General features: G+C 47.0%; 1 protein-coding gene across 1 annotated transcript in view; it reads right to left on the reverse strand.

Annotated features, from left to right (window-relative positions):
* Positions 1-1,805: 1,805 nt before the first annotated feature.
* PHYHIP (phytanoyl-CoA 2-hydroxylase interacting protein) overlaps positions 1,806-20,582 on the reverse strand; it is a 42,948-nt gene continuing 24,171 nt past the window's right edge. Inside the window, exons 2-5 of the mRNA XM_028707924.2 lie at positions 12,631-12,814; positions 7,211-7,385; positions 4,071-4,188; positions 1,806-2,762 (exon numbers count right to left, since the gene is read on the reverse strand). Of these exons, the coding sequence (XP_028563757.1) occupies positions 2,228-2,762; positions 4,071-4,188; positions 7,211-7,385; positions 12,631-12,795 (993 nt within the window). The 5' untranslated portion in view covers positions 12,796-12,814 and the 3' untranslated portion in view covers positions 1,806-2,227. The remainder of the gene's footprint in view (positions 2,763-4,070; positions 4,189-7,210; positions 7,386-12,630; positions 12,815-20,582) is intronic.

The following is a 20,582-nucleotide window of genomic DNA, read 5'->3' on the forward strand; positions in this document are numbered from 1 at the left end:
ACGTAGTTCAAATATGGCATCTGCTCCCACAAGATGATGTGGCGACACCAACTTGGATGGTTTGAAAGGAGGACCAGACTAATTCATGGAGGCTCCTAGCCGTGATGGCTGCCTTCTCCTTTGGCTCTTGGGGGCAGGATGTCGCTGAATCTAGGCTACTGGGAAGCATCAGCAGGGAGGGCACTTGGGCACTCAGGCCCTGCTTACGGGTTTCCCAGAGGCCTGTTTCTCACTGTGAGGACCAGATGCTGCATGAGAGTCGCCTTTCGCCTGATCCAGCCGGACTCCTCTCATGTTCTTCATGGCTGTGCTGGCCTGTCTTTGTGCCAATGCCCTCTCCGGTTGCCCTGCATCAAAAGGAGCAGTGTGCAAGCAGCTCTCTTGGAAGGCAAAATATTCGCACGCACACACACAGCACAAGAAAACCCAAACAAATCAACGGAGGTGGCCTGAGCCTGAAGCGCAGACCTGAGCTGGGGGGGGGGGGTTTGAGCAGGTCTAGCCTGTCTCAGCAGAGCAGGTTCTTGGTGGCTGAGTGAAGTCAGGGGCAGGTTGAGACAGAGCTGGGGAGTGGCTGCCAAGGAAGTGCTAACACCTGTCAGGCCAAGCCTGAGATTTTTGCTTTTACCCCCACATTCCTCTGACTCTTCTTTCCTGCTGCAAGTAGAGCAGTTGCTCCCCAGATTGGCTGTAGGCAGAGAGCGCGGTCCAGCGCTTAGCAGCTTCAGACGTGGCCAATTACCTGCTGCATGACTGTCAGCTGCCAAAAGCAGCCTCAAGAGAGCTGCACCTGGAAGCAAAGGAACAGGGTGGGGGTGGCCCTTGCACATCCCTCCCCACTCCAGCCAGGGGGAGAAAAGAAGAGAGTCAGATGGAAGGGAAAGGGTGGAGCAGCCCTGTCCCCCTATTATGCCATGGCCACCAGGCTGCTTTTGGCTTAAATCATACTTTGGTGGGGCTGCATGTCATTTGGCCCCATGGCGAGGAGCCGCTCTCCCGCTCCCCGTGCTGCCATAGTCTCAAAAGACAGTCACGTGAGGACACACAGCCTGGCCCAACGTGGGCAAACTGGATTCCTCCGCCAGCCCAGATAAGCAGGGAGACCAGGCAAGGCTGGGCTGCGTGACAGACAAGGGAGACAAGCTGGGAGCCTGTGCCGCTACCAGCCACCAGCATTCCAGTCCTCTTTGAGGCTGCGCCAACAGGCCTGCTGGAGCCTGCCTCTTCTCTCTCTCTGCCCTCTTTCCCCTCCTCCAACTGCTTCTTTTATTTCATCAAAACACATAAATGATGTGAAGCAATAAGATGTCGCACCCAGAGGAAGTGAAGGAATCTACCTGTGATTCTCTTTTCCCTGCTGGGAGCCCCAGAAATATGACGCATCATCCAAGGCTTCCCTCCTGCATCCCTTTGTCCGTGCAAACCACAGACTAGTTCTGCACATCACAAAACTTGATTTGGGGGGGGGCGTTGTGCCAGCTGAATATGTGAGCTTCCCCCCAGAAGGAGGGGGGTTCTCCCCCTCCAGTCTTCCGTACACACAGAAGGCTGCAGATCAGGGGTGAGCCTCCTGCCACTGCTGGACTGCAGCTCTCCCCACTCCCTGCCAGCATGACCAAGGGCAGGGAGAATGGGAGACGCAGGACAGCAACAGCTGGAGGGCCACAGGCTCCCAGGCTCTGCTGTAGACAAGGGAGGGAGACGCGGCAGGAAAGGCCTCGGGTGGTACAGTGAGCCTTCGGGAGCGGTACGGCCAGCAGAAATAGGGTGGTAAAGAAGTCGAGACGGCTCCCACTTGGGACCTGTTTCAGAAGGCAGATCCTTTATCACACTGGCCAGAGTGTTTGCTGCATGTGCAGTGAAATGCCCACACTGAGTTTGAACAGGGTGAGGGGCACAGAAGGCAAGCGGTCTTTCTCCCTATAGAGAGAACCCAAGAAATCTAGACTGACCTTTCACAAGTGGACCCACTGGTTATCTTGATGGAAGAGTAGGGCCCTGCAGAGCTGACTCCACCCACCTCTCTCTAGCTCAGGATCTTATTTACAGTGGCTCTATGGAAGCATGCAAGGGCTAGAGAGATGGATGGAGTGAGGGGCCCACTTCTCTAGCAATGGGGAGGCGGTAGCTCACAGCCGGCCACGTCACTGCCAGGGGCCTTTGCTCCACAGAGATCTCTCGTATCCCCTCCCTTCCCCTCCCTAATCCACCCCACCCCCTCCGGTCTCTAGCGCCCCACACTGATGTTGCACGTCTTGCAGCTGGGATCCTTCTTGGCGTCGGCCGTCGAAAGGCTCATGAGCTGATGGCCGCTGATCTCCCCCAGCACTCCTAGGCTGAGGTCAACCGGCTCGGTGTAGATGATCTCCAGGATGATGTCCTGGGCATGGCGGTAGACCAGCTCGCCCTCCTCCACACAGCAGGTCAGGAACTTGTTGCCCGTAATGTCCAGCTGGGGCAGGCGCTCCTGGCAGAAGTTGTCTCCGGGGGACCCCTTGGGCGCCAGCACCAGGATGACATAGTGGTAGGCGGTGTACATGCAGTAGAAGTCCGCAAAGTAGAGGTTGGTGTTGGGGCCAAAGAGGCGCTGGGCAGGGATCTGGAGGCGGTAGCGGCCGTAGGGGGAGTCCTGCGGGGGCTGCCCTGTGTTGAACTCGGTGTTGCAGCTGAAGAAGATGCCATGCAACATCCCGCTGGTGGGAGAGCCGTGGCTGCCGCTGTTGTCCTTCAGGTAGGGCTTCATGACATTCCCACTGTGAATTCTGGCCGGGAGGGAGAGGCAGACAGTCAGCCACAAGGGGGGGGAGAAGCAGCAGCTGCGGTCAGGACGGGCCTTAAATGTAAAGAGCCCTTCTGACTATGCCCCCCCCCTGAATTACAGGAAGTGACCTCAGGAAGGTGGGAGGGGATCATCAGGGCTTTCTTATTTTATTGTTACATGAATAGTTATTTATTTATTTCATTTATATGCAACATGTATCTTCCAAGGAGCTCATGGTGGTGGACGTGGTCCCATTTCATCCCTACAACAACCCTGTGGGGTAGGTGTGGCTAAGGGTTGGGGACTGGCCCAAGGTCACCCAGTGAGCCTCATGGCTGAGTGGGAATTCGAACCCTGCTCTCCCAGGTCCTAGCCTAGCTCTCTAACCACTGTACCACACTCTGGAGCAGGTGAAGCAACCTCTGACCCCCACCCTTCAACCTAGCTCAGGGAGCAGGAGTGAGAGGCAGTGTGAAGCAGTGGTTCAAGAGTTTTAGACTAGGCCTTGGGAGTCCTGGATTCAAACGCCTACTCAGTCGTGAAGCTCACTGGGTGACCCTGGATCCTTTGTGATCTCTCAGCCTGACCTACCTCACTGGGCTGCAGGGAGGTTAAAAGTGGGTGAGGAAGGGAGATTTATGCATCGTGCTCTGAGCTCTTTGGAGGAAGGGAAGAAAGAAAATGTAATTCTTTTCATTTTTTTAAGTGTATTATATAATGGTCACCGTGTTGGCCTAGATCCAGGGAGGTCAGGGTTCAGTTTCCTATGCAGCCTTGAAGCTCACATAGACTAACCTACCTTACAGGATTGTTGTGAAGAGAAAATTAAGGAGACTTTGAGTTCCTTGGAGGAAGGATGTAATGTAATGACTGGAAACCTTGATCAAAATGGGGGAATAGCAGGAATCCAGAGGCCTGACCTGTATTCTCAACTCTGGTGGAGAGTCTGAAATGGATTTCACCTTTAAGACAAGACAACTTGGGAAGGTGAAGAATTGCAGCTGATGACTGGGCAGTTCTTTGTGAGGGTCCCCACCATCACCCACTTTCTATGATCCCTAACTAGAAGGGAGACTCTAGAATAGACGTTGGGGTCAGCAACTGGAGGCCCCAGGTCCTAATCCAACTCTCTGACGTCATATCGGATGTCATGGCACACCTCTGTCCAGTGCAATTGTCGGAGGGAGAAGAGGGATATGGGCAAACGATAACCGTGACAACGGGATATGGTGTGGAGGAAGGGATGGGGTACCAGCACCCATTTCCTGCCACTCTGGTCCCCATTCGCACATGGCTTGAAAGCCCTTACCTGACATGCTGGAAATATTCCTTGGTGTGGTTCCGATAGAAGACGGAGAACCTGAGCATCCTCCCTGCAATGAGTTCCGCTTTCTCCTGCAGCTGCGCCAAATGCTCCTTCGCATAGTCTGCAGGGGACACCAAGGGGACAGGGTTTCATCAAATTCTCGATCAATTGCCACATGACCAATCTCGCCCCCGCCCCAATATATCCCTATCCCCTTCTTCTTCTTCCCACACCTGGATCTTTTGCCTCCAGCCAGTTCTCTTTGCTTGTCACCCCCACCCACCTCACCTGCTCTGGGCGTCTTGCAATGGCATGCCTTTTGCCTCCCACTCAGAGACTCTTGCTTCATCACGAAATCTGGATTTACTACCTTTCAGCACCACTCAGCCTGTTCCAGCTCCCATCAAACAAGGCCCCGCCTTTTAGCTAGCCCAAACAAGTGTGTGTGTATTTATTATAAAATCTCCCTTGTTCCTTAAACTTCAAAACATACAGTACAGTGGTAACTCGGGTTACATACGCTTCAGGTCACAGACTCCACTAACCCAGAAATATTACCTCGGGTTAAGAACTTTGCTTCAGGATAAGAACAGAAATTGTGCAGCAGTGGCGCGGCGGCAGCAAGAGGCCCCATTAGCTAAAGTGGTGCTTCAGGTTAAGAACAGTTTCAGGTTAAGAACAGAACTCCGGAACGAATTAAGTACGTAACCAGAGGTACCACTGTAATGGCCCACATTCCCTTTCCCATCCATGCAAGTAGGTCTTTTGAGACTGCTTAAGTGCTTTCAGACAAGGCACCAGCTTGTAGGCCGTAGTGTTCTGGAGCAGAAATGTGGAAGAGTGCAGAACAGGCACTCTTTTTTCAGAGCAGGAGTGATGACATTCTCTTCTGGAGCACCACAGTAATTAACAAACCCTCCATAGGGAAGAAGTGATATTGAGTTTTACTATTGTTAGTTGGCAGAAAGAAGTCAGAGAATAAGGAAAATAATCAAGAGGCTGGATACTTCTTTCCTTTTCCTTGACGGGGTTCCTACCTCTTGGCATGAATGTCTGTTCTTCTATTTAAAAGCTAAAGCCTGCATTTCAGCTGGCTGAATAGCTTTCCTTAAAGCTCAATGTATTTACAAATTGAACCTGTGCAGCCAGCATCCCTGAGTTCAGTGGCATTTACACCCAGATAACTATGCACAGGACTTAAGCCAAGCCACAAACAATAGTGAGATGTGTTATTTTATCTCCAGTCTAATTACAGGGACAGTCATGGTAAGCTTCTGCATTTCAAAAATTTACCATTACACTTTTAAAAAGCAAATTGCAGACATTGGGGTGGTTGGTGGGTGAGAGCGATTTGGATTGGGACCCAGGTGCAAGGCAAGGGGTGGGGTGGGGGCTCTCACTGCAGCAGTCCTGAAATGGATCAGGGCCCCCACACCTGCAATTTGCTTTGTGCGGCAAAAGCTTTCATTGAAGGAAAAAAAGCTTCCCTTAAAAATGAGTGCCTAGGGCCTTGTCAGCTATCTCAATTCCTTTGAACTTAGTGGGAAGTGGAATAAATTTATCTCTTAGGGTTCATTCAGATTTCTGCTTTCTAGGCACGGGAAAAGTGGAAGTGTGGATGAGCCCTTAGTGAACAGTTGGGTAAAATCCTGCTTGCCAGCTTTTCCTCCTGTCTAGTTGTGGGGAAGCTGTGGCCCTCCAGATGCCCTGGGACCCCAACTCCCACCAGCCAGGGTGGTCAGGCAACATATGGAGAGCCACAAGTGCTGCATCCCTGTTGTATCTTTTTCACCCATAAAAGTAAGAAGCTTCCCTTTTAAAAATAAGAACAAAAATTTCAAGGTGTCTGGGGTATATGAAAGAGGCCTCCCTGTGGCCGTGACTCCAAGACGTTGCCATCGAGGTCAGCAGGTTTTCCAGAAGAGAGCAGCTCTGGGGGCTGCTGTCCCCCTGAATTAGGCCCCCTGCACTGCCCTAGCACCTCTAGCACAAAAGATCCGCTGCACAAGGCAGCCCCGTTGCCTGGCCTCCTTCTTGGAGGCTTTTAAACAGAGGCAGGATGGCCATCTCTTAGGGATTCTTTAGCTGTGATTCCTGCCTTGCAGGAATCTAGATGAGCCTGGCGGTTCCTTCCAACTTTATGCAGTTCTATGATTCTGCAGTTCTATTATTCTCTGATTCTAGCTTGTATTTTATTTATCTGCTGATTTATAAGCTGCTTTGCAACCCAAGCTACTTAAGTAGTGTTTAGTAAGACAAAATAACATAAAATACGGAAGAATACAAATTCAATGATTTAATTTTCATTGAAATGAATGATAGTGTTTCTGCGGTTTTGCAATCAATAGTCCTTAACATTCCTGGTTCAAACTTCCGGAAAGGCCTTCTTAAAGCAAAGGGGCCTTCAATAGGCATCTCAACATCAATATACCTGGCACTTGTCTAGTTGGTAACTGAGTCAGAGGGCTGCAACAAAAAGAGCACACTTTCTAGCAACATGATAACCTCCAGATCAGGGTGAGGAACCTCCAGCCTGCAGACCAAACCTGGTCCCCAGGCCTCTCTGTTTGGCCCGCAAGGCCATTTACAGGAAGCCATGCCCCCCACCCCACACCCCAGGTGATGGCAGGAGCAGCATGCTCCATGGAACTTTGAAGGAGAAGGTGGAGAGGGCATTTGAAGGTGTCTTCCCACCTGCCCATCAGCTGGAAGGCAAATGGAAGCATGCTCCCAACCTCTGTGCTCCTTCAAATCTTTGTAGTTTGAAGGAAAAATAGCGGAGGGGGGTCTCTTAAACACACAAATATGTTTACTAAGGGCTGTTGGTTCACTTTGAAGTCCCAACAATTGGAAGGTGGATCAGCGGATGCCATGATGTTGTCAGGTGATTGACAGGTGGGTGGCTCTGCCCAGGGGTGGAGGAGATAAAGATCTAGCCCTGTGACCAGAAGAGGTTACCCACCCCTGCTCCAGATGTTTACAACCACAATTTCCACCAACGCTGACCATTTATTTATGTTAGCTGGGGCTGGAGTGTGACGTGTTGGCTATTATGGTTCTAGTACATACTAAGTGCATCTCTGGGTATGTGGCCCTCTCAAGAGTAGGACTGCCAAGGCTCAAGGCTTCTGCTGAACACTCACCTCCTGTGCAGAATTCAATGGTCTCGCTCCATCCAGACACAAGGTACTCTCCGTCACTCTGCTTCACTGCCGTCTGCACGGCCACGCTGTACTCCGTCCTGGGACTCAGAAACCAATGACCCCGCACAGTCATGGGCAGAGCAACTGCCTTGGCCACTAGCTTGGTAGGGACATCCTGCCCAAAGAAAAGAATCAAGCCGCGTCAGGAATCAAACTAGATTTGGGGCCTGGAGTTTCCATGTGGGATTTGTGGGAGCTGGCTGCACCCTCATTGCCCCATCATCTCGCATATGATTTTAGAAGAACGGCGCTTAGGAAGAGCTGCCAATTTCTTCTTACAATGTTTCTCAGCCCGTTGTTTTAGGAAAGCATCATCGAACCCTTTATTCTGAGATCTCAGGATGTGGAAGAAAAATATATAATTTAAATTTATATTATAAGAATAAGGCAGAGGGAAAACAACTACATGACTCATTTGTGCAGGAAGTTGAGCCTGTTTATTCATTACTGGAACAAGGTACAAGATGCCACTCAGTTGCATGTTATGTTAGGAACAATCAGATTAATTCATCATTTGGAATCCTTGGCATAATTTTAAAAAATAATAATAGTCTATTAACAGGCAAGAGAAGATTTTTAAAAATTCACCCTGGAGAAGGCCCTCTTTCCCACCATTAAAGATCTTCTAATTCAGGAACCTTTAATCCTGATGCATTTGTCTGTGCATTGCATTAGATGGGGAGGCTTGTCTGTACAGATTGTTTGCAAACTGGAAATGATGCAGTGAATGACAGCCAGAGCTGTAGCTAGGTGATCTTGCACCCCTGGAAAAACTGTCCAGATTGTATCCGCCAGCCATGGACAAATTAGCTCTTCTTTCCGCCTCTCCTCCAACCCCAACCCCCATTCAATTCACCCTCTATTAAAAACCTTTTCTTATGAGGCAATAATCAATATTTTTATTTATAGACATATTTATGGACATATTTCTAAGCCAATTTTGTGCGCGCGCCCCCTCGCCTGCGCCCCTGGCGGGGGCCCACCTCGCCACCCCCTAGCTATGGCCCTGATGACAGCCCGGTCATCAACTGGGAGAGGTAGAACTGGTAATAATTGGCCAGTGCTACCAGTTTCTTTCCAAACCCTGGAGCAGGAAAGGGAAGGGGCTGCTTGCTGCCCTATAGAAGTGCCTGTGTGTTCAGATCTTTGGTGAAGTGTGATCATGAGAGAGCACATACCTTGCATGACTGACCCAGGTTCAATCCCTGAAGCATCTCCAGCTAAAAGGACCAAAAAGCAGGCAGTGGGGAAGACCTCTGTGCCAGAAACCCAAGAGAGATGCTGCCAATCAGAGTAATGGCCAGATCTAACATTTTCCTATGTTCAGCAGAACCTATGCTCAGAGGCCATGCTCAGAAGATGGGGTCTCTCTATAGCCAGCCGGGCTCTACCTTATTCTTCTCCCCATTTGTCTAAGCTCGCCAGATATTGTTGAACTACAGCTCCCATCAGGCACAGCAACTACGGCCAATGGTGAGGGATGATGGGAGTTGTAGTTCAGTAACATCTGGAGGGCCAGTGGTTCCCCACACCTGCTTTGGTGGTATTTTGTGGTTTTATTGGCTGTTGCCCATTACTGTTTGATACAGCTCCTTGCCAAGGGTGCAAGGGACTCTAGATAATAAAAGTTCCACTCTAGCACTAGAAGGTGAACAGAAAAGGTTATCGATGATGCTTTCCTAAAACAACGGGCTGAGAAACATTGTAAGAAGAAATTGGCAGCTCTTCCTAAGCGCCGTTCTTCTAAAATCATATGCGAGATGATGGGGCAATGAGGGTGCAGCCAGCTCCCACAAATCCCACATGGATCTGTGAAGGTCCCCGGCCAGAGCCATTCAAAACACAACCTGCATCTTGGCTGGAGTGCAGAGAAGTTTCCACCTGCTTTAGGGTCCTATTTGTCCCAAAATGTCACAGCTGCCCCACAGTTTATGGCTCTAGTCTTTTGTTCAGCTGAAGACATTACTTTGATGGGCACTGAACAGCTTTTGATGCCTGGTGGCAGCTGCCAGCCACTGAACACCTAACAGCCAGGTTGGGGGGTGAGTGATCTTGCCTTTGTATGAGAATTAACAAGTTTTTTAAAATATCTGCTGTCTGATTAATGGTGGCAAATTTTTAATCAATCAAAAAGTTTTTAATAAATTAATCTAACTTGTTAACTGACAATATGCTGCAACCCTCCTTATGTGTTTACTATGTGGTGTAAAAGTACATTTTCTCTAAAGGTTTCAAAAATCTTTTGAGCACAACATCCCAGCCTCTACATCAATGTGCATCAAAGTCTTGTTTGAAACACTGAAGAATGGCCATCCTAGGTGCCATAAAAAGATGGATGGTGGGTGATGGGAGGCTTTTTGCGTACAGTGCTCACAGAAGAAAAGGCACAGTATAAATTAAGTGTGGAGAACTATAACATTCATTAAAATAGTACTTGGTTACTGTGGAACACTGCAATATTTATTGCTATCAGTAATTATTGATGAACAGGGCAGTATGTTTCTGTGAAATACAGCAGCATTTTACTAGCACTGCATTCCCTGTGTACTCACCTCGGTTTGTTTAAGTTTTAAAATGACTAATATGGTTGCTGTATACTCAGGTTTCAAAATGACTCACCCTGTAGTGAGGTCCGAATATTGCCTCTCCACCCGCATCCCAGGACCCGGCTCTTGCTGAGTTGCTAAACCTGCATCCAGCTTGTACCACTTCAGATTATGGGGGGCTCACATAAGACCCTATGTCTCCAGGCCAAATAAAATACATTCCTGTATATAGCATATCAGGGATACGAATGGACAAGTCAGTCTATTTCCCACCTGTGTCAGCTGCGCATGTTTTCTTTCATAAGCCTGTTCCATTACCACATGGAACTCCCTGCCCATTGATGGTGATGATGATGAAAATAATATTTCTTTAAGAAGCAACCACATAGTAATTATTATTATTATTATTATTATTATTATTATTATTATTACTACTACTACTACTGCTACTGCTACTACCACCACTACTACTTAATGCCCAGGTGTCTTCTAAGTGGTTAACAAAACATTATTAGAAAAGTGCTTTTACTGTACTGTTTTTAGCACCTGCTAAAAACTTATTTGTTTAAGAATGCCTACCCAGACATAAATTTGACAAGCATTTTAATATGCCTTTTTCATGTTTATTTTTAAAACTTCTAATTTTATTTATATTGAGGGGGAGGAAAGGTTAACTTGTTTTTAGCATCTGATTTTATGAGTAATTTTAATATATTATTTTATATTTTATGCAAACTGATTAGAGGTTTAGTTGATTAAGCAGTATGTAAATCCTGTCAATTAAATAAATAAATAAATAAATAAATAAATAAATAAAAAACGTAAGAGTTAGGCAAATCTGCTCCTGTTTGCATAATTTTGTACATATCTTTTCAAATACCTTGCTTTTTCGTATGCTTTCATTTTATTCTAAACTGCATGTTTTTCTACACATTGTCATGCAAAATTAAAAGAACTGCAAAACCCAAAGGATAACCGCATTCTGATCTGGATAATAGCTTGGGGAAATGCAGACTGAACAAAATCCTTGAGGACCCCTAGCCAAGTGGAAAGTTCTTTCCTAGCCTCCTCTTAGACAGGCTCCTTGTATATGTACAAAGCACTTTTTATATGAATGAACATTTGGTCATGTGAGTCTCCACCTTTGACCTGAAATGGCATGGCCTTTTACCAGCATCCACACTAGAACATTTAAGGCACTATCAAGCCATTTTAAACATTCATGGCTTCCCCCCAAAGAATCCTGGGAACTGTAGTTTGTTAAAGGTTCTGAGAGCTGTTAGAACATCTCTATTTCCCTCCAAGAGCTACAGTTCCCAAGGTGCTTTAACAATCCATCCCGCTTCCCAGGGAACTCTGGGAATTGTATCTCTGTGGGAGGAATGGGGGGGTCTCCTAACAACTCTCAGCACCCATAACCAGGGGTCAGCAAACTTTTTCAGCAGGAGGCTGGTCCACTGTCCCTCAGATCTTGGGGAGGGCGGACTATATTGGGGGGAGGAGAATGAACAAATTCCTATGCCCCACAAATAACCCAGAGATGCATTTTAAATAAAAGGACACATTCTACTCATGCAAAAACACACTGATTCCCGGACCATCCGCGGGCCGGATTTAGAAGGAGATTGAGCTGGATCCAGCCCCTGGGCCTTAGTTTGCCTACCCATGCCCATAACAAACCCTAGGCCTAGGCAGAAACTGACAAAGGGTTTTAAAAAACCCATCCTCTTTCAATGTAGTTGGAATAGCCCAATGAACAGAGCAAGTGCTTTAAAAATATTTGTTAGTAAGGGAGAACATGGTCACACCAGCCAGCAAGCCACCAGGGGTCCTCTGCGGAGCAAGGCTGTTTCTGTGGCAACAGCAAATGTGGAAGAGTCAGGAGATGGCAGCAAAAGGGAGGGGAGAAAACCTTCTCACAGAAAGGGTAATGTGTGTGTGTGTGTGTAAATTAATGTTAAACATTAAGTAGCATTGTCATAGCAACCAACCAACCAACCAACCAACCAACCAACCTGTTAAACAGCATCCAAATTAGTGACTCCATTTCAGAGGGAGAAAGATGTGAGTAATTCATTTCACGACTCTGCAGCCTCTGTTCAGAAACATACTTTTTAAGTGTTCTCATTGTGAGGGTGTCACACACACACCCCTACACCTCAAACAGCTTTTAAAGCTACTCGCCCATCTCTGTTTTATAGTAAGAGAAAGCCTTTGTTCCCAGGCTTCCCTGGAGGAAAAAAATTACCATTGAACTAGTTTGCTTTCCGCAGAGCAATGCCTAGAGCCTTCCAAGTGAGAGATCTGGTTATTATCAGAAGCATTGGTAGGTTCATAAATATAGAGGCAGCCACAGCATGGAGCACTGGCGGTAGGCTGCCTAGTGCCCTTGCCTTGTATGTGTTGGACCACTGCTCCCATTAGAACCGACTGTGGGCTGTGCAACCACAGAACATACAATCGAGCCCATCAGGAGGGCATCTCATTGCTCACCCCTAGTGGTTGGTAATCAACAGCTGCCAACAAGGATCTAAGTCTGCGTGCAACTGAAGCAAAGGGGGGATGCTTTTTATTGGCTGAAGGGATTGCTAGTAGAGATGTATTGGAGAGCATGTCTTGCCCCACCCTGTATGCTAGGGATGAGGAACCTGTGGCCTTCCTCAGATGCTGCTGGACTTCCACTCCCATCAACCCCAGACAGCATGGCCAATGGCCAGAGATGATGGAAGTTGTAGTCCAACAACATCTGAAGGTCCACAGGTTCTTCTGTTTCACCCCTGCTGAACACCAAGGCAGCCCATTGTAACAGCTCACCCGGTGCTTGAATTTGTTGGAGTTCTTGTTCTCTTTTTTGTTCAGGTCGATGAAGTAGTGAGTGACTCTGTCTAAGTCTCCAACATCCATGGCCCAGGAGATCCGGAATGAGTCACAAGTGATGTTGTTGATCTCAATGCTGTGTGGGGTTGACAGCAACTCCATGATCCGGCCAGTTCGGCTCCTATGGTTGGAACAGACAAAAGACAGTGAAAGATGGGTGTTCAAGGGGGGAGATTTGCAGCAACCAAGGTCCAGCTGGGTGTGGCAGAATACCCTGGAACCCTGGGAAGGCGTTCACACTGGCACAAGGACAAGGGGTCTTGAGGCTGCTTGCCACTGGTGCAGTCACCCTCCTTACCAAATGTTCTGAAGATGGAGAAGGCCTCATAAGCTGCCTTGGGCTGTCAGAGTCCCCTTCTGACGCAGAAAGACATTATTCAACCTGGAACCCTCTAGCTGTAACTGCAACCTTTTGCATGCAAAGCAAAACCTTTCCCACTAGGGATGGCAAATCAGTCCACTTCAGTTTTTGTCTCTGTTCCTCATTTTCCCAATCTTAAATTCTGTTCTCCTTGACAGTTTGCAATTTTCTTTTATAGAATCTTTTAAATTCATCAGCACGTTGGTTTAAATTTATCTTTTTGTATGAAATGCTGCCTGAGATTTATTTGTGATATTTATATTTCCCTTAATATAAAGCATTTTGTATGTTATTTTCTCCTATATATGCATTTTAACGCACACCACCTTATAATATACTCTTTTGTACACATTTCTTGGTGGAAGAAATGTACTGCACAATTCAGAGCACCACAAAATGGAAAAGGGGGGAAACCACCAAAGAGGAATTCAAACAAATAGCCAGCACGTAAACACAAAGTCAGAAAAGCTAAAGCACAGAATGAACTCAGGCTTGCTAGAGAGGTTAAAAGCAACAAAAAAGGCTTTTATGGGTATGTTCGTAGCAAAAGGAAGAACAAAGAAACCGTGGGGTCACTCAGAGGAGAAGATGGTGAAATGCAAACAGGGGACACAGAAAGGGCTGAACTCCTCAATGCCTTCTTTGCCTCAGCCTTCTCCGATAAAGAAAACAATCCCCGACCTGAAGAATTTGGAGCAAATGATTCAGCAGAGGAAACACAGCCCAGAATAACTAAGGAGATAGTACAAGAATACTTGGCTAGTCTAGATGTATTCAAGTCTCCAGGGCCAGATGAACTGCATCCAAGAGTATTAAAAGAACTGGCAGATGTGATTTCAGAACCACTGGCAGTCATCTTTGAGAATTCCTGGAGAACAGGCGAAGTCCCGGCAGACTGGAGGAGGGCAAATGTTGTCCCTATTTTCAAAAAGGGGAAAAGAGAGGACCCAAATAATTACCGCCCAGTCAGTCTGACATCAATACCAGGGAAGATTCTGGAGCAGATCATTAAGCAAACAGTCTGTGAGCACCTAGAAAGGAATGCTGTGATCACCAATAGTCAGCATGGATTTCTGAAAAATAAGTCATGTCAGACTAACCTGATCTCGTTTTTTGACAGAATTACAAGCCTGGTAGATGAAGGGAATGCAGTGGATGTAGTCTACCTTGATTTCAGCAAGGCATTTGACAAGGTGCCCCATGATATTCTTGTAAAGAAGCTGGTAAAATGCGGTCTTGACTATGCTACCACTCAGTGGATTTGTAACTGGCTGACTGACCGAACCCAAAGGGTGCTCATCAATGGTTCCTCTTCATCCTGGAGAAGAGTGACTAGTGGGGTGCCACAGGGTTCTGTCTTGGGCCCGGTCTTATTCAACATCTTTATCAACGACTTGGATGATGGACTCAAGGGCATCCTGATCAAATTTGCAGATGACACCAAACTGGGAGGGGTGGCTAACACCCCAGAGGACAGGATCACACTTCAAAACGACCTTGACAGATTAGAGAACTGGGCCAAAACAAACAAGTTGAATTTTAACAGGGAGAAATGTAAAGTATTGCACTTGGGCAAAAAAAATGAGAGGCACAAATACAAGATGGGGGACACCTGGCTTGAGAGCAGTACATGTGAAAAGGATCTAGGAGTCTTGGTTGACCACAAACTTGACATGAGCCAACAGTGTGACGCGGCAGCTAAAAAAGCCAATGCAATTCTGGGCCTCATCAATAGGAGTATAGCATCTAGATCAAGGGAAGTAATAGTGCCACTGTATTCTGCTCTGGTCAGACCTCACCTGGAGTACTGTGTCCAGTTCTGGGCACCACAGTTCAAGAAGGACACTGACAAACTGGAACGTGTCCAGAGGAGGGCAACCAAAATGGTCAAAGGCCTGGAAACGATGCCTTATGAGGAACGGCTAAGGGAGCTGGGCATGTTTAGCCTGGAGAAGAGGAGGTTAAGGGGTGATATGATAGCCATGTTCAAATATATAAAAGGATGTCACATAGAGGAGGGAGAAAGGCTGTTTTCTGCTGCTCCAGAGAAGCGGACACGGAGCAATGGATCCAAACTACAAGAAAGAAGATTCCACCTAAACATTAGGAAGAACTTCCTGACAGTAAGAGCTGTTCGACAGTGGAATTTGCTGCCAAGGAGTGTGGTGGAGTCTCCTTCTTTGGAGGTCTTTAAGCAGAGGCTTGACAACCATATGTCAGGAGTGCTCTGATGGTTTTTCCTGCTTGGCAGGGGGTTGGACTCGATGGCCCTTGTGGTCTCTTCCAACTCTATGATTCTATGATTCTATGATTCTAAATCTTAAAGAACGGTGGTGCTTTAGTACACATAGTGGTTCAAAAAGTGTGAATTAGGCAGATCCACCTTTAAATGTGAACTTAATTGACTTTATTTTCCACCTGTATCATCCACAGAGCTATGAGCCCTTCCCCAAACAATCCTTACCTCCAGACAGGGACCCTATAGTTACCGGTTCTACCCCAACTACCCCACTCTCCCTCCTGTGTCTAATTCATTCTTTCTGCAACCATGGAGCCATCTGAAGAGCGGGTGTCATCCCACACAAAGCCTTGACAGAGCAGACGGCTCCTTGCAGATGTCAGTGCTCAGAGAGTACATGGCAAGCATCGGAAGGGACAGATTCAGAGCAGATGGTGCTAGGGAGGGAAGGGGCTCACGGCCAACAGGCTCAGAAGGAAGGGGGGTATTTTTGTTTTGAGGCAGAACAAAGAGGAAGCTCAGGTAGGGAGGGAAGCGCATGTGCAGGCATGTAAGAGGCATACAGAGAAAGCACCACATAGGCATCTCCGTATAATCTGGTGTGGAGGCTGAAGTAACCCTGTCTTGCAGAGTATGAAATCTGTTTTCCATTTCATATAAGGCAGTTTGGCTTAACACCACTGTGCAAACAAGCTGGAGAGTGATACAATTTGGACAATGCTGCAGCTATGCTTCTTTTCTTTTTTAGAATAAGTGTTGCTATTATTCACATAAATCACACATGCTTGGTGTAAAATTGGTGCACAGCTAATGCACAGTCACGCACGCATCCACCTGTGTTGCCCAAACCCGTGAGTGTGGAGAAACAGGCTGTATAACTATAATTCTGTAATGCTTGTCACAAAAATGAGGTGTGCAACGTGAGTTTGTGCACTGCATTTGCGACCCTTGTATGCACAGGCAAAACAAGTAAAGATGCTGCTTTGGTGGTCACAGATGACTAGAAGGTCAGTAAGCGAGGAGGCTGGTTGCTGCTAGGAGCTCCTGAGCCCCCCCCCCCCTGCCATTTCTCTTACTACTCTGAATACCATCACAGCCTGCTTGCTTGCCTGCTGCCCCTGCCTTTCCTACTCAAGCAACAAAGACTACTAAAATGCCACACGTCTCGGGTACTCTTTCTCTCCTTAAGGAGAAGGAGAGGCCCTCTTCAAACTGGCCCTGAAGAAAGAAAGCACATGATGCAACCCAATGCAATGGCAAGATTCCCTAGATTGGCATTTTTTCGGTGGCTTTAAGGAAAAAACTGCTGAAACTTCTTTCCTGTGGGTGCCTGCTGCTGTTTTGGCTACATAAGAATTGGCACTTGTACAACTTCGTGGCCATTAGAAAACAGCAGGGATGGGGCACATATGCTCCTCCAGATGTTTAGAACTATTACTCCCATCACAGCCCATGGCCAGGGATGATGGGAGCTGTAGTCTACATCAGGAGGGCACTATGTCACTTCCCTAGAAGGAAGCCAAAGACAACACATATCAGCACAGCCTTTCTTTAGGGTTTGTTCAGATGCTGTGCTGCCTTTTAATGCACCCAGGAGTTTCACTGGCAGCAGCACTTGGGGGAGCAATGCATTGTGTGACCAAAGAGGTCTCTGGTCTTAGCCAGAGCAACTGTGCAAGAGAGGGAGCAGAGTACTGGCCTTGGGAGAGTTGTCACTCTCCCAATTGAAACTGATAGGACTTTACAGTATTCGGGCTGTCATGTTGCGATGTGGGAGAAGAACTGTCCACCTTCTCCAAGCCCCAAAGCTCCCGCTTACTAGAACAAGCAGGACCCTCGGCAGGCAGGCAGGCAGGCAGAGGGTGGGTGGTAGCGCTGGGGAAGCCTGAGCCAGGCAGGAAAGGGCTGCTGTTGCCCAGTGGTACAACATGTGCTTTTCATACCAAAGGTCCCAGATGGCATACACAGCATCTCCTCTCTGGAACCCTGGGGGGCCACTGCTAGTCAGTGTAGGCACTACTGAGCTGGATGGAACAATGAGCTAACTTGGTACAAATCTTCCTACATCCCGAAGGCACCAACCGCATCTTCCTTCATAACTATGGGGATGTTTACGGCAAAAGAGCTCTCCAGGTTGCGAGCCAGAAAGCCAACTCAAGGCTGCAGTCCTAAGCCCAGTTACAGAGTGGGCCATTTCTAAATACACATGCTTAGGACACAACAGCATAAGGGCTGGAGCAATCATTGAATCACAGAATTGTAGAGTTGGAGGGAACCCTGAGGATCATCTAGTCCAACCCCTGCAATGCAGGAATATGCAGCTGTCCCATCAGAGGATTGAACCTGCAACCCTGGTATTATCAGCACCATGCTCTAACCAACTGAGCTATGCATGCCCGAATTTTATTATGTCAATGTCTAAGATACTTTACAAAACCTCTGTGCTTAAATTACACACCAAACCAGTTGCCTTTTCAAAGAAGGAAATCAGGTTTGGCATGATTTGTCCTTAAGTAATCCATGTTGGCTGCTTATTATCCAATTGTCTCTTATGTGCTTACAAATGGATTGTTTTATGATTTATTCTAATAGCTTGCCAAGGGTGGAAGTTGATTCCAGACATGTACAGGCATAACTCGTGTGTGTGTGTGTGTGTGTGTGTACTCTCACCTTCAGTGTTTGCCAAATGAAATGGGGGCCTATAAAGAATGTTAGCCAAAACGCCTGCAGACAAAAAACACAGAGTTGCCAGAGTTGTCTGAACTGGGAGATTCATGTTGTGACTTTAACAACTTGCCAGCTGACCAAGAGATGCCAAAGTTATTGCTTCTTCCACCTGCCCCTCTCTTTCCCCTGCTTGGTATACCCCTGGAGATAGTCACAAGGAAGGAATAGAGGTAGATGGCAGAACTGGGGAGGAACAGGAGGGGGAGCTGTCTCTGCTGCCTAACTGGTCATTTCAAAGCTACAGCATGAATCTCCGGTTGCAACATGGCAACTTCTGACAGACAGACAGGTGAAGAGTTAATCGCTGCTTGACAACTAAGAGAAAAACGCTTACAAGTCACTGTGAAGTTTTTATAGTGGACCCTGGGAGAATTAAATGAGGTCTATGCCAAATTCAGACATAAACACGCAGGATAGCCTTTGGGCAAATCTCTTTTGCTCAGCCACAATGATTCTATTCTAAAATGTGAGTAATAGTAGGAAGCCTCACAAGGTATTGTGGGGATAAATGAGACTCTTGTGAGTTACCTCAATTTTCCCACTGCAGAGCTCCAGTGCCCTTAACAGCCTCATAGTGGCCATGAATCAGGGGTAGCCCATCAGGGGCCCTCCAGATGTTTAGAACTCCAACTCCCATAATTCTTGAGCATTGACCATACTGGCTGGGGCCCATGGGAGTTGTAGTTCTAAACATCCGGCAGGTAAACTGGTTACCCCTATCATAAATCAACAAGTGATAGTTTTGCCATCATTGAAATTTTCATGCCAGATCCAGTTTCACTTGATTTCTGGCTGTTATGCTGCTGCTAAGGGCCCAGGAGTCCCGTCAGCAGGCTGCCCTACCTGTTTAAAGAAAGTAATCTCATTAGTCTGGAGGCAAGGTTTTAAAAGGTTAAACCCATTAAAGGAGAACTCAGATAATGGCTATGAACAAGAGGAACCTGCTGTTCACTCTCTCGTATCATGGGAGCTCAAGAGTACCAAAGCTATTAACAAAGCAAAAGCAACAAAACACCATTTCCACAACACACACGAGAAGCTAAAATGTCAGTTTCCTGTAAGAATGCCTACAAACCCAGGTGGGAGAGGGGCAAGTCAGTGGCTGTTGGATGACATACCAATAGGATGCAACTTTACAGGTAATAAGCTTGCAAATACAACCTTATGCATACCCTCCAACATTTTGCCAATGAAAATAGAGACATCCTAAATCTATTGTCGTTGTTTTTGTTACTATTATTTTACTATTTATACCCCACCCATCTGACTGGGTTGTCCCAGCCACTCTGGGTGGCTTTCGACATATATAAAAATATAATAAAACATTAAACATAAAAAACAACTTCCCTATACAGAGCTGCCTTCAGATGTCGGATAACTCCATACCCTCCAACATTTTTCTGATGAAAACAGGGATGTCCTAAGGAAGTGGGACATTCTGGGGTCAAACAGAAACCAGGGCAGCTTCTGTAAATCCAGGACTGTCCCTGGAAAACAGGGACACTTGGAGGGTCTGCCTCATGGCCTCCGTGGTCCCGCCTGGGGGTTTGGCTTGAGCCTTGGCAGCTCTTTTTATAAATGAGCTAGCAGGCCTGGCAAATGCATCCGTCTCATGAAGCTCCTGCCTTCTGGGTGGAGGGGGGAAGTTGCTGGGAGAAGTTCTCAAATTCAATCACATGTGGCTTGCCACCCCCACCTGGAGAGTTGTGTTCATTCAATAAAACAAGCTAGGGCTCAGTCTGAGGAAAAAGTAGTAATTAGTCAGTGTGCTCAGGCAGTAACTGGCAGCAAGACGCTGGGAAACCCAGCCAACTGGGATATGTTTACAGGAAGGAAAGGGTCTGGACCATTCCTGCCTCGTTCCAAACTGCAGATGCTTTCCCTAGTTCTGTACAGATTAGTGAGGTGGTTAAATTGATTAGACCAAAATGCAAGCTGTTTGTGCTCTAGTTAATTTCACTCTTTAATTTAAAAAAGACTTCACACTTTTACTTTTTTTTACACACACACACACACACACACACACACACAGCGGTAAATATGCACATTGTCTTGATAAAAAAGAATGTAAACATGGTTTAAATCTACTCTGGGCATGGGGTGGAGAAAAGTCTATTAAACGAATCATATATACTATTCTGTGGGTTCCAATAACAGGCATACCAAAACACACACTAACAACTAGACATACTCAGGGGCTAATCCCAGTATTATACAGTACAGCTTGAATCACTACCCAAATCCTAGCCAGACTAGTTTGACCAGGGCAGAATACATATGACAGCACACATGTTTGCTAAGGAAACGATGTTCTCAAAACAGCACCTTTAAAAAGCTATAATATCTGAACACCCCTCAGTTGAGCAAAACGTCTGTCTGAATTGAGGATGCAGGAAAAGTTTGTCTGCTCTGCCACAGAGTGTAGCAATGGCTGTGACTTTGGATAGTTTTAAAAGCAGATGAGACAAATTCAAGGAGGAGGCTAGAGCCAGATGGCTAAAGCCCTCCCACCCAGGTGCTCACCACCACCTGGTGGCATCCTGCTGTTGAATCTAGAGGCTC

Source organism: Podarcis muralis, chromosome 15, assembly GCF_964188315.1.
Source record: "Podarcis muralis chromosome 15, rPodMur119.hap1.1, whole genome shotgun sequence".
Classification (NCBI taxonomy): Eukaryota; Metazoa; Chordata; class Lepidosauria; order Squamata; family Lacertidae; genus Podarcis; species Podarcis muralis.